The 13,597-nt window shown below is 43.1% G+C and overlaps 2 protein-coding genes across 5 annotated transcripts in view; one reads left to right on the forward strand and one right to left on the reverse strand.

Moving 5' to 3' along the window:
• PCGF6 (polycomb group ring finger 6) overlaps window positions 1-2,139 on the reverse strand; it is a 41,112-nt gene extending 38,973 nt beyond the window's left edge. For 3 of the 4 annotated variants that reach the window (XR_009277816.1, XR_009277815.1, XM_058840750.1), the window contains exon 1: window positions 901-2,129. Coding sequence is in view for 1 of the 4 variants with exons in the window: in XM_058840750.1 (XP_058696733.1) it covers window positions 901-1,197 (297 nt within the window). In the remaining 3 variants the exon portion in view is untranslated. Of the gene's footprint in view, window positions 1-900 lie in introns of all 4 variants that reach the window. The other variant, XR_009277817.1, reaches the window with a different exon arrangement.
• Window positions 2,140-2,226: 87 nt separating this feature from the next.
• On the forward strand, window positions 2,227-13,503 carry TAF5 (TATA-box binding protein associated factor 5). Its single transcript, XM_058840748.1, has 11 exons — window positions 2,227-2,769; window positions 3,789-4,029; window positions 4,715-5,030; window positions 5,694-5,857; window positions 6,321-6,456; window positions 6,972-7,092; window positions 7,736-7,865; window positions 8,891-9,055; window positions 9,912-10,089; window positions 10,233-10,410; window positions 10,691-13,503. The coding sequence occupies exons 1-11, from the start codon at window positions 2,265-2,267 to the stop codon at window positions 10,906-10,908; spliced, it is 2,352 nt and encodes a 783-aa protein (XP_058696731.1). The 5' UTR covers window positions 2,227-2,264; the 3' UTR covers window positions 10,909-13,503.
• The last annotated feature ends 94 nt before the right edge of the window (window positions 13,504-13,597 follow it).

The following is a 13,597-nucleotide window of genomic DNA, read 5'->3' on the forward strand; positions in this document are numbered from 1 at the left end:
TCCCTGCAGCTTCCAAAACACCATAGCCCTAAAACCATGGGAAAAAAATGGGATCAATATGTTACAGGAATGGGTTTTCCCTAACAGATCAGTTGCTTCTCATATACAGCTCTTTTCTGAAGACTTCTACCTAGTCTTCTAAATTGAGCATTTTGACAACAGTAATCCAATTTATTTAATGAATCATACCTAAAAAGAAAACTTGAAGCAATCATTGTGGGAAAAGTTCTTTTGGATAAACTATTTTAACAAAATATCACATAACCAGCAAGCGTGAAGTGGATGGGGTGGTAAATAACATTATTATTTGGAAATGCTCAGCAATGCTCAGTTGGAGTCCCAAATCAAGATATAGAGTCTGCATGACAAAAGACAGTCATCTCTTGTTTGTACACACAGTTACGGATTATACAAATACACACAGAGGCAAAAGCTGAAATTTCACTGCTTTGAATCCTAGTCATGAAGAACATTTACCGGGAACGCACACAAGTAGTTCCACAGCAGCTTTTGTGGCTGAATAATACAATTTCAAAAAAGAACAAATTTCTTCAATAGCGACGATCTGAGATGTGTCTGAAAGAGCTGACACATTAGATTCTTACGTTTCCTCTCGTCTCGAAGCCCGACTAAAAGGCTTTCTTTCCCTCAATAACACCATTCATTTCGCCCACGTGCCACGGTCTACCACCCTCCACCACCCTCTCAGCCACGCCGAGAGTTTTCAAGGGCTTCACTTAAATGAGACGGATGAAGTGAACTCGGATAATAATAAAATATATATTAAAATAAATAACAAATATAACAAAATAGTAAAAATAATAAAAAGTCCATTACCACACGCGGGGCACGCCGGGAGCAGGGCCTGGCGTGCCCCGGGCACCCTCCCGCCACCTTTACCTCCCGGTCGTCGTCCGAATCGAGTTCCCCGTCATCCGTTCCGAACCGAGCCCTGGTGTCGCTCTCCATCTCCTCCTCCTCCACCTCCTCTTCCTCGTCGTCTTCGTCGTCGTCGTCCTCATCGCCGCTGGACTCCGAGCGACCCCGCTCGAACTCGAAGGGGAGGGAGCGCGACCCCGAGCAGCTGGGGGCCCCCTCCATGTCCCGGTCCTCATGGGCCGGGCCCAAGCCCTGGCCCGCGCCCGCTCCATCGCCGTCCGACAGCGCCGGGACCCCAGATGCGGCGTCTCCCTCCATGTCCACGGACCGGGGCTGCCACGGGTCGGTCCTGGGCCCGGGGCGCAGGCGTGGGAGCGCTGCGGGGCACGCTGGGAAATGTAGTTCTAAAGAACGCAATACTGCTCTAGCGCGCGTGCGCTGGGCCACAGCCGGTTTATAGTTTATATCCCCGCTGCTTTTTTTTTTTCCTTAATTATTTTTTCCAAGCGACTCTCCAATGAACGCTTATTTGTCCTGAAAGACTCCAAATCACACAATACCAGTTTCATTCAAAATAAGGGTTTAATTCTATAACATAATTAAATTGTTTGGGTTGCAAGGGACCTTAGAAATCATCTAGTTCCAACCGCCTGCCATGGGCAGGGATACCTTCCACTAGAACAGGTTGCTGAAAGCCCCATCCGACTTGTCCCGGAACACTTCAGGGCTGGGACATCCACAGCTTCTCTGGGCAACCTGTGCCAGTGCCTCACCACTCTCACAGTAAGGAATTTCTTCCTAATATCTAATCTAAACATGCTTTCTGTCAGTTTAAAATCATTCTCCCTTGTCCTGCCACTACATGTCCTTATCCAAAGTCCCTCTCCAGTGCTCTTGTAGCCCCTTTAGACACTGAAAGGTGCTGCAAGGTCTCCCTGGAGTCTTTTTTTTCTCCAGTCTGAACACTGCCAGGTCTCTCAGCCTTTCGACAAGTATCACCGAATCTCTGTTTAACAGACACAATTAGAAGAAGCGGTACTAGAAATATCTGGACAACTCAGCGGCCCAGCCGTAATTAACTTAATTTGGCCCCTGGCCCCTCAGGGCACACAGGGCACACAGTCCCAAGGGCATCCTTGGTCTACCCCAGGGAGCTCCGTGAGCCCCGCAGTGCCCACACAGCCCCTCGCCCCTCACACCGGCCGCCACCGCCGCCCCTCACCGCGCCCCCGCTGCCACAAAGCGCTTCCGTCAGCGTCGCAAAACGAAGCCGCGCGTGCCTGTGGCGGCAGCGGCAGCAGTGCCCTTCCTTTGCCCTCACTGTCGCAAGGGCGGCCGCGCCTAGCGGCGGCCGTGCGCCGCCGGCGAATGGAAGGCGGCGCAAGATGGCGGCGCTGCATGAGGAGCCGGCAGAAGTGGCGGCGGTGCAGCCGGACCCCGAGGCGGGGACGCCGCCGCCGCCGCCCGCGGTGCCTCCCGCCGCCGCTCCCGCCGCCGCCCCGGCCGCCGCGGCAGAAGGAGAGGCGGCGGGAGCCGGTGGGGATGCTGCACCCCCGAAGCCCGCGGCGCCGGGCCCGGCCGCCTCCCCGGCGGCGTTGGACCGGCAGACGCTTGTGGCCGTACTGCAGTTCCTGCGGCGCAGCAACCTCCGCGAGTCCGAGGAGATCCTACGTCGCGAAGCCCGCTTGCTCGGCGACGACCTGGGTGCCGTCGCCCTCAGCCCCGCCAGCTCCGGGCTCCTGGGGGGCTCCGGCAGCGATGCGGACTCAGGCGAGGCGCTGCTCGGCCGGGGCACCAGCGCTGCCGCCGTCGCCATAGGGGGCAACGTCGCCACTGTCGCTACTTCCAGCCCCGGCGTGGCTGCAGTTGCCGCCGTGCCGCCGGGGAAAGGTGAGGCCCGCGGGGACTGCGGGGTCGGTCCCTCCTCTCAGCAGGATCCCCAGGAAGTGGGGAGCCCATGTGCGGCTCGCAGCCTCCGGGGCTCTCCGTTATGCTGGGACACAAGGGTCGGTGTCAGCTTCTCGGTGCTGCCGAGAGTCTGCCCCGGCCTTCCGGGAGGTCCCTGGATGTCTCATTTCCCCATATAATCCATGGAGAAATCCGTATCTCCTGGAGCAAGGGATCAAGGACAGGGTGTCTCGCATTTGCAGGGAGCACTGTGAAGCGAGAAGCGCTCCCGCTTATCTTCGTGTCCCATCACAACTGATAGAGTAGCAGGAACAGGAGGCTTCCACTGTAGTTAGTGGGGATTGTCCCGGGTCTGGCTGCAGGGATGAGAACAAAGATCTGAGGTACAGTCTGAGTTTTGGTGAAGGAGCCATGGAACTAGTTACATTTCAGGAACTGCTAGTCTGAGTTCCAGTGAGTGTTCAGGTTGTTCCTGACATCATCAGATATGATTATTTTTATATAAAAAAACAATGGAAGCATGTTGCAACTGCTGTGTAGAACAGAACTGTCAGAGTGTTAAGTGTCCTTGCTCTGTGATGGTTGTGTGGTGGTCTTGGTGAATTGTTCTCTTAATCTACTTAACTTGCTTGTTTAGTGGGACCAAAATAATTATAGTGGTATGTCTTACATTCTGTTCCTTGTTTAAGAGTTTCTAGCCCTAGCAATAAAATAATTCATTCTGGTGAGGTTAGTGGCTTCTTCCTTCACATTTTAAATCCTATCTGAATTAGGCACTACATGCCTACCTCACAGGCATCTGTTGGCAGGGAAAGTCCAAAAAACTGCTGGAGAGAATTGGCTGCTGGACCAATGTGCTCTCACCTGTATTGTTTAGACTTGGTGCTGAACGTGCACAGGATGTGTTTTGCTCACCTGACCAGGGAGTTGTGGCCACTGTTTGTTTGCTGGCTCTTCCAGACTGTCTGAGCAGCTGTTGTTGTTGGCTGGTGCTTTTGCAGTGGGAGGCGCGGTGGTTGTAGAGGATCAGCCGGACGTGAGCGCAGTGTTGTCAGCCTACAACCAGCAAGGAGACCCGACGCTGTACGAGGAGTACTACAGCGGATTGAAACACTTCATCGAGTGCTCCCTGGACTGTCATCGGGCAGAATTGTCTCAGCTCTTTTATCCTCTCTTTGTGCACATGTATTTGGAATTGGTCTACAATCAACATGAGAGTGAGGCAAAGTCTTTTTTTGAAAGGTAATTAATTTTCATTTGCACATTTGTGTTATTTTGTGCTTGCTACTTTGGCTAAATCTGTGAACTATAGTAGCATAGATTTATATGCGTATACGTGGGTGTGTATTATTTTTCTTCTCTAAAGCTGAATAGGTTTGAAATCTGAAGTAACATTGCCATGGGTTGTAGCACATGTTCTTAAACTATTTTCCAATCTCCTGTTAGAAAGATGTGCAAACTATTGAGCTGTTCATTGGCAGAGTTTGAACCATGTTAATGGTGTGCTGATGGGCTCCTTGCTGCAAAAGGATCAATGAAGAGATTCTGCACCTTTAGGGAAAGATTGTGGGGTCAGTTTTCAGCAATGGAAGATTGCATTGAGATGCCAAAATAATGAATGCTATAAGTGTTTGCTGATATCATAGCATGTACATTGAAATTCTTCAAATGAGCTTAAATAAATTAATTTCTGGGTAGTCTATAAATTTCTAGACTCTTACTATGTTTCACTTCTTTATCACTGAGAGGAAAATAGAATTTAATTTGTTTCATGGATTCAGACCAATTGTGAAATACTTCAATCCAAAAGGATAACTTTGTTTCCCTTCAAATGGTTCTGTAAATAGTTAAAATGTCCCTTGCCACAACTATTTTATAGCAAGTTGAGTGACTGAACCTTTTATCATATCTTAAATTGCTTCAATAGATTTCATGGGGATCAGGAGTGCTATTACCAGGATGACCTGCGTGTATTGTCGAGCTTAACCAAAAAAGAACACATGAAAGGTAACGAGACCATGCTGGATTTCCGAACAAGCAAGTTTGTGCTGCGCATTTCCCGTGACTCTTACCAACTCCTGAAGAGGCATCTTCAGGAAAAGCAGAACAATCAGATCTGGAACATTGTTCAGGAGCATCTTTACATTGACATCTTTGATGGAATGCCTCGCAGTAAACAACAGATAGATGCTATGGTTGGAAGCTTGGCTGGGGAGGCAAAACGAGAGGCTAATAAAGCAAAGGTAGGAGACGAAAATTTTTCTACTTTTTACAATTCTCCCTGCTTTTTCAGGGAGATACCTTAGTACAGATTGACAATCATGACTTGAGATCTTAAAAGACAGCATGAACAGAACAAAGGAAGAGAACTGTACAAACAGATTTTGACAGGAGTAGAGAGATCAAGATGTATTGTTGTCAGGTGGACAAAACTGCTGAACCCTTTTGAGAGACAACCTTGTATTCAGCCCACTGAACTAAATTTAAACTAACTCATTAATTACTTTGGAGTTTTAAAATGGACACCTGACTGTTTGGCTTCCTGTTTTGTACAACAGATAGTAATTTTGACTTGCTATCAGTTGTTATTGGAAGAGCTATGTGTGTAGTACCACAGTAATATACAAATAAATGAGGTAGGGTGGGGATTCTGCTTTAAAAAAGTGGTAAGAGATGAAGGGAGAACTTGTAATTGTCCAGATCAGTTGAATAGGTAAACCAGAACATGTACTACATTCCTTGTGGGCTAAGCAGTAATAAATGCTGTAATATTAAACAGAGCAGCTTTAAAAGGGGCAGCTCTATTGCTTGGACTACTACATTGAAAAGCTACATTAAAAAATGTAGTTTTCAGTTAGAACAGCAGTTACTGTTTTGTCTTGTGTGGTTTTTTTATTGGCTTGTAGGTTTTCTTTGGCTTGTTGAAAGAACCAGAGTTTGATGTGCCTTTGGATGATGAAGATGAAGAAGGAGAAAATGAGGAAGGAAAGCCAAAGAAGAAAAAACCTAAGAAAGATAATGTAGGGTCAAAAAGTAAAAAACAGGATCCTAATGCTCCTCCCCAAAACAGGTACCAAGGCAATTATGTGTGGAGAAGTCTTTAAAATCCAGTATTGTCAAGCCAAATCTACATCTCTGTTCACATGGTATTTTTGTTATTTTGTCTATTTTGGCTGTACACAGCTTTAGCTGTAAGACTTCCAAGGGAGGTCATGGAACTCTTAGCATATAACCCTCTGTCATTGCCCATCAAGTCAATCCAGATTGCCCTTGATGAAATTTTACTTGGTTATCCACTAATCTTTTCAGGTCATACTCAGTTGTTTATCTTGTTCCAGTACCTGTCTGAAACTCTGAAAGCTACTGGCTCTCTTTCTTATCAGTTAGTCTTCTACATAGTCTTTTGTTTTTTTCTAACTCTTGTTTCTTATTTGAATACTGTGGTATGGGCTTGCATGGAAAAGTTTCACTTGCTTTGTTTGGATTAACAGGAAGGTACTTTTAGTTTGTAAAAATATGTGCTTCTTGTGTAGAATTCCTCTGCCAGAACTGAAAGACTCTGACAAGCTGGATAAAGTAATGAATATGAAGGAAGCTGCGAGGCGAGTGCGTCTTGGACCAGAGTGCCTGCCCTCCATCTGTTTCTACACATTCCTTAATGCTTATCAGGTTGGTAAAAGATACATTTGGAATTTGGGTAATAGGGGAAAAGGGCATCAAAATTATGAATAGCCTTGTTGCTAAAGACAAAAGACGTAAGAGTGTTGGCAAGGCTAATTGGAGTATTTGGATTAAGCATTGCCTAGTTTATGTGCCAACATATTCAAAATTCTCTTCAAATACTCCTTAAATTATAAGATTTCCTTGCTCCTTGGTTTTTCTCGGATTTTGCTATAATTCCTTCTTTCACTTTTCCTGTCCTAAGTGTTTCCTACAGGACACAGTAGATGTTTTGCCCTGGAGTACTGGAAAGCAATACTCTTTGTCACTACTGACTGTACTTCATACATAAAGCTTTATTGTTAATGGGGCAAGAATTTGTGTGTGTTTATGTTTATCCTACAATAATTCTCTCCATTTTTGTAGATGAGTCAAATTACCTTTTTAATAGTTCTTAGGATTTTGTAATATTTGCAATATATCATGAGAGATGCAAACAATATAACTGGATATTTTGTGTGTAGGGTCTGACTGCAGTGGATATTACAGATGACTCCAGCATGATTGTAGGAGGCTTTGCTGACTCCACTGTCAGAGTGTGGTCCGTGACTCCAAAAAAGCTACGTAGTGTGAAAACAGCTGCAGGTAATTAAAAAATAACAGTTAATAAGAGCATAAATAACTTGTGACATTTGCGTTCTGCCTGAGCAGTGAAGATCTCTGACAGGAGAATTGGCTGCAGTGGTTAGATGCTTCCCTTTGAAGAAACAGTATGTGCACATACATGATAATATATGGGATATGTAATAAAATATGTGCACAAACAACATAGGATTACATTTTACATGCTACCATTAGAAACAGTTTTAAAGGAATGAGAAATCTGGTCATGTACACCTGCTATGAGGTGGTCAGTGCACAGAACTTGGAACTAGCCATAGCTAGTGTGGAACTAGCCATCTTGCTTCTTTAACTGGATGGTAACTACAGGGTGTAATAGAAATAGGGGTTTGGTGGTCTAGGAGAGAGACTAGAGGTAACATGGGGGAAAGGATAGGAGGGAACTCTGAGAAGGTTGGAGAAGAATGTCCTAAGCTAAACACCTACATGAATTCATGGAAACCAGCCTGCTTTAATTCTGATTTTTGTATAACAGTGTATTGTGGTTGAAGCTGGATGATCTGCGAACATTTCTTAATCTTGATATTTAACTGCGATGATGTAATGATGACACTTATCTTGGACCTTCTGACAGTTATTCTGATACATGAATTTTGAAATCTTGCAGACCTCAGTCTCATTGACAAAGAATCAGATGATGTCTTGGAGAGGATCATGGATGAGAAAACAGCAAGTGAGTTGAAGATTTTATATGGTCACAGTGGACCTGTCTATGGCACCAGCTTCAGTCCTGATAGGTAAAAGTTTACAAGCTAACTAGTTCGCTTGTCTTCAGTTTTAACTGCATGCAACTGAGTGAGAACATATTCTTAATGAAGCTTTTTCCAAGTTAAAGCAATTCTTGCTCATGCAGCTTGTAAGATACTGTGTAAATGCTCATAAAGTTCAGGGTGTTGAGCTCTGTCAGCTATTACTGAAATCCGCTATAGCTGAGAATACCAGCACCATTTTGGAGATTTAGGACTTAGATGGCAAAACTACAATTTTACAAACTCTAGTTTAAGCTGGGTTTTAACTAACTGATATATAGAGAGGAAAATTACTGCAATATTAATATAACTTAGAGTGTTGCAAGTCTCAGTAGCACATCATTGGACTTCAAGTTTCTCATACTCTATTGAGACATTATTTTCAGAATGTATGGAACAGTATCTTTAAAATAAGAGATTTTAAACCTTTGCTTAATGATGGGAGTCTGGACAGTGGAAAAAGAGGTTTACATGTCTCAGGTTTTGCTTTAGCTGGTGTTTAGTCAGGAAACAGCCACCACAGAAACACAGCTGAGCAGTAAACTTTGTGTGGAACAAATATGGTCTATAATTATTAATTGAGAATGAGAATATGATATGAATTCTCTTTCAGGGAATCGTGAAATTTTGTTCAGAGTTGTAATAGAAGATCCTTTAAAAAAATAATATATCAGTTTACTAATAATTTTTTCATGTAACTGGAATTTCTGAGTAAATACTTCCTCTGTGGTGGGTTTTTTTCCCCTCGTTCCCCTCAGTATTAAGTGCCATCAGAGTTGATCATCAGTGTCAAATCATGTAGGTTTTTTTTTTACATAAGGGCCTAGGAGTGGGTTCTGCTTGAATTGGTTATTGTTGCTTACTGCACTGAAATGCTGCTTTATGGGTGACATGCCAAACTGGTGCTGCTGAGGAGACACGTCTGTCATGGACATCTCACAGTGTTTATGCAATATTTATACAGCCCCTGTGTGAGTTTGATATGTTGTATGCTATACTTTCTCCTGTGACAGGAATTATCTATTGTCCTGTTCTGAGGATGGCACCGTGAGATTGTGGAGTCTCCAAACATTCACATGTTTGGTGGGATATAAAGGACACAACTATCCTGTTTGGGATACACAGTTCTCTCCTTATGGCTATTACTTTGTTTCTGGGGGACATGACAGAGTGGCTCGGTAAGAAACTGCATGTGGTTTTTTTACTTGTCTGGGTCAGTTTGTGGCGGATCAACCCTGAAAGTCATTAGGTGATACACTCTTGCCTACTCTGTTACTCAAAATAAATTTTATGTCATTTAAAATACTGAACAAATGCTTTAAAGCAGTTTTTCTATTTTTTTCAACACACATTACATTATCTGATGACTGAAGAGATCATGTCCTCCTAAGTGACCCTCTGATTAGAAGTATTCTCCTCTAATTGTTGAACAACTTGACAGAATATTTTTTATTTCTCCATTCTGAAAAGTATATTTTTCCAAAAAACATTCTGCTAATTCAATAAACTGATCCATAAGAAATCACTCCACAATTACTTTTTTTTTCTCATTGTGCAACTGATCATAGAATCATGGAACAGTTTGGGTTGGAAGGGACCTTTAAAGGCCATTTAGTCCAACAGCCCTGCAATGAGCAGGGACATGGTAAACCAGATCAGGCTGCTCAGGGCCCCATCCAACCTGACCTTGAATGTATCCAAGGATGGGGCATCTCCCACCTCTCTGGGCAACTTGGGTGTTTCACTACCCTCATTGTAGAAAATGTCTGCCTTGTATCTAGACTAAATCTACCTTCCTTTAGTTTAAAATCATTATCCCTTGTCCTGTTGCAGTAAGTCCTGATAAAAAGTCTGTCCCCGTCTTTCTTCTAATACCCCTTTAAGTACTGAAAGGCCACAACAAAGTCTCACCAGAGCCAACTCTTCTCCAGGCTAAACTGTTATCCTTTCCTCACTGGAGAGCTACTCCAACAGATACAGAGACGGAACTTCTTTAGGGATCTTTTATTAATAAAGCTTTTTTTTTTTTTTCAGTCTGTGGGCAACAGATCACTACCAGCCATTACGGATCTTTGCTGGCCATCTTGCAGATGTGACATGTACCCGATTTCATCCAAACTCCAACTATATTGCTACAGGCTCAGCAGACAGGACTATAAGGCTCTGGGATGTTTTGAATGGGAATTGTGTAAGAATATTCACTGGACATAAGGTAAAGACAGTTCACTGACAGTGTGAAAGTGATTTTAATTATTGAAAGAGATTCTTTGCAGTTCTGTTCTGAACACAGCTTGACTGACTGGATGTGAGTAGACTTAATTAACTTGTTTTACTGCCTTTCCATGTCTGCTTTAGGGACCAATTCATTCATTGGCATTTTCTCCTAATGGACGATTCCTGGCTACTGGAGCAACAGATGGAAGAGTTCTGCTGTGGGATATTGGACATGGTTTGATGGTTGGCGAATTGAAAGGGCACACTGACACTATCTACGCGCTCAGATTCAGTAGGGATGGGGAGATTTTAGCATCAGGTAAAATTCACCAGGAACAGTGAAGCGTCCATTGTATTTCATAATTCTGGAAAAAAATTATATAATTAGTTCCTTAAATCGAGAAAGACAAAGTAGAATCACCTGCTTAGGAAAAGCAGCAAGGACTGGTAATTTATGTGTGCATTCAGTATGCTATGAGGCTTGCTATAGTTTTCTGCTCTCTGAGCTTTAATTTCTGTTAACTTGCTCCCCAGAACCATTTTTCATATCCTATTTTATTAATAAAATATTTTAAATTGTGGGTTTTTTTTCTTTTTAGGTTCAATGGATAACACAGTTCGTCTGTGGGATGCTGTGAAGGCATTTGAAGACTTAGAAACCGATGACTTCACTACAGCCACTGGACACATAAATTTGCCTGAAAACTCACAGGACTTGTTACTGGGCACATACATGACCAAATCAACCCCCGTTGTTCATCTCCATTTCACACGCAGGAACCTGCTGCTGGCTGCGGGAGCCTACAGCTCACAGTAGATCAGGAAGCTGAAACTGACTGTGCCAAGTCATTGCAGTAGTGACCTCAGGACATGAGACGAGGGAATGTCTTGAACAGAAGGACTCCACGACTCCATTGCAAGGAGTATGAAACTGTAATTAATACAAGCAGCGGTTTCAGTTCTGCTGTTTCATATTTATCTACAATTTGAAAATACTGGAGATTGACAAGACATTGTGGCTGTAAAAGAAGGAACTGTTTGTGGTGCTTTTGGCAACATAGATACATATGAAATGAGCATCTCTTTCCAGAGGTGGTACTGAGCTCTGCTGAAACTTGTGAAAAGTTAACAGCCTTTACATGTGTTCTCAGATTTTTTTAAAGCACTTAATTTATGGTTAACAAATGTTTCATCAGTCTCAAACACAAGCAAAACTGTCCATTTTCAAGAAAGAAGAATGTAGTTTTGATTCACTACAGCCTGGGCTGGGCAGCAGGCGTGGTGAGATCATAGCAACAACCAGGGCATTGATGGAGTGGGCCGGACAGCCCGATGCTTGTGGGGAACTGCCGCGAAGCTCCGTGCATGGTTTTTATGCAGCCAGATACTAAGTCCTGAAAAGATTTCAAACTCGTGCTCTTTTGAGGTGTCAGAAACACAGATCTTGTTACTGTTTTCAAAGGTAGCCAGTGCTGTCAGTTTGTTAAGCAACCAGAAGTGCAATGTAAACTTTATTTACTTTCATACTTGAATGTATGAGGAAATAAAAAAGGGGAATTGAATCACAACTGAAACAGTCACTATTAAAAAAGTGGACTTAAACTCTACTTTGTATTAGATGTAAAAGAAGATTAACAATCTGTATCCTTTCTGCATAAGGCTTAACATAAAAACCCAGTAAAACTAGCCAAGAAATTGAAACATTATAGCAGCACAAAAGGCTAAGTGCATCATCAGCTGGTTTTTGAGAGGCCAGCTTGTCTGCTGAGTGACAATTCTTATCTACAAGAAGATTGCACCCAGTGAGTCCTCCTGGACTACCAATAAGGCTGTGTTTTATTTTAAAGAAGAGTAAAACATGCAGAACACTGGGAAGAATGTCAGTGTCTTTGAATTGAAAACAGCACACCAAAGGCCAGGTCCATTGTGGCTTGGGTTTGGGTTGGTTTTCGTTCTTACAAGATTCGTGCAGAGAAATCTGTTTTGTGTTCCTCATTACTTCACAGTAAGGACTTGCACACTTGAACAAACTACTGGCTCTCTAGTGAAAATAAAAACAAGACTTGTCATTTCTAAGGTCAAGTACATGGAGAACTACCTCCTCTTTCATCTCTTGTCTTTCTCTAACTCTTAGAGTAAAGCTATACTACAGGCATTATACATCAAAAAAAAAAAAAGTGGAAAATTCACTAGGACACCTAGACATTTTCTTCAAAGAAAAAAGCTGAAACTTTCTTTTTTTCTGTGTAATGATACCTCAACAAAATTTCCTAGCTCTCAGTATGACCAGTTAGATCTAAGTACAATTTTTGATCGCTTAAAGAAAACACTGCCACATTCTGCCTTTGTGTTTTGTACAGTTTTATACTTTTGATATGATAATAAATACTAAAACCACAGTTGGTGTCTATATGTTGTTACAAGAAGATATTTCCTTAATGGCTGCAGTGGAAGCAAGAACAGTTTGTAACTGTGACAACTCTGCTAAGAGAAACAAAGTAATCAGAAATGTTTAAGTTAATGAGTAGCCATTCCCTGTCAATCTCGTTCTAAAGGAAGGGGACAGGTTCTAGCTCCTGAGATATTACACACTTAGAGCTGCCATTCTTCGGTGGTGGAATTAAATACAGCTGAAACCATCAATGCAAACACTCAGGAGGGAAAGATGACCAGATTTGTACAGCAGACCCAGCATGTACAAAAATGGCTTTAAAAAAAAATGAAGTAGAAAGAACATCAAGACCCCATAATTAATTTTTCCATTTTTTTCCAGCAATCATTCCTACTTCCTGCTGCTCTCAGTTTGGAAAGGGTATTTGCAAGCTTTGGCATGGTTCAACCCCTGCTGCTAGCAGAAGCATAGTATCATCTCCCACATCAGCACTACCGTGACATCTAAGGAAGGTACCAAATTTTAATTAACCTATAGAAAGACACTGTGGAGAATGTGAGACAGATTTTAGTGTTGGCAGGGAGGAGGCTGCACACACCTAACTGGTAGAGCATCCCCTTTCACAAGAGACAGGAAAAGTAAGCACTGGACTATTTGGTCAGTGTTTATGAGTGCAGAGTTACAGGTGCTTAACATCAGCAGGCTAAGTCATTTTCCTCTTCCCCTCCACAAGAGAAGCCAGTAACAGAAAAAGTCTAAACACAGTAACTGGGTTGGCCTGAGGTTTTCTATCAAAACCAAAAATGTTCTGGGCAAAATACAGACAACTGAAGATGTCATGGTTTCCATGTAAGCTACTAGCTTGGAATGCAAAAAGTGGGAGCAAGCAGGTGGCAGCAAACCATGCAAGCTGTGACACAGACATGTGGAGATGCTTGGATCCGCTCCAGGCCCTGTGCAGTGTTATGGCTGTGCAGCTGAGGTCCTTCCTAGGTCACTGCCTGGTGCTCAGAACACCTCAGGATGTGTTACAACAGCAGCAGAGTTAAGATAGTAATGACACAATCAGATGCTCCATCTCTGCTACAAGCAACTATTTTTGACAAAGGAGGAA

The sequence above is a fragment of the Poecile atricapillus genome, chromosome 6, assembly GCF_030490865.1.
Source record: "Poecile atricapillus isolate bPoeAtr1 chromosome 6, bPoeAtr1.hap1, whole genome shotgun sequence".
NCBI classification, from domain to species: Eukaryota; Metazoa; Chordata; class Aves; order Passeriformes; family Paridae; genus Poecile; species Poecile atricapillus.

What these genes read in the sequence shown, in the direction of transcription:
- TAF5 (XM_058840748.1), top strand. Translation starts at nt 2,265, where the DNA reads ATGGCGGCGCTGCATGAGGAGCCGGCAGAAGTGGCGGCGGTGCAGCCG. An exon ending in GCAAAGTCTTTTTTTGAAAG is followed by an intron (nt 4,030 to 4,714) that starts GTAATTAATTTT and finishes TTGCTTCAATAG; the next exon opens with ATTTCATGGGGATCAGGAGT. An exon ending in TAGTGTGAAAACAGCTGCAG is followed by an intron (nt 7,093 to 7,735) that starts GTAATTAAAAAA and finishes GAAATCTTGCAG; the next exon opens with ACCTCAGTCTCATTGACAAA.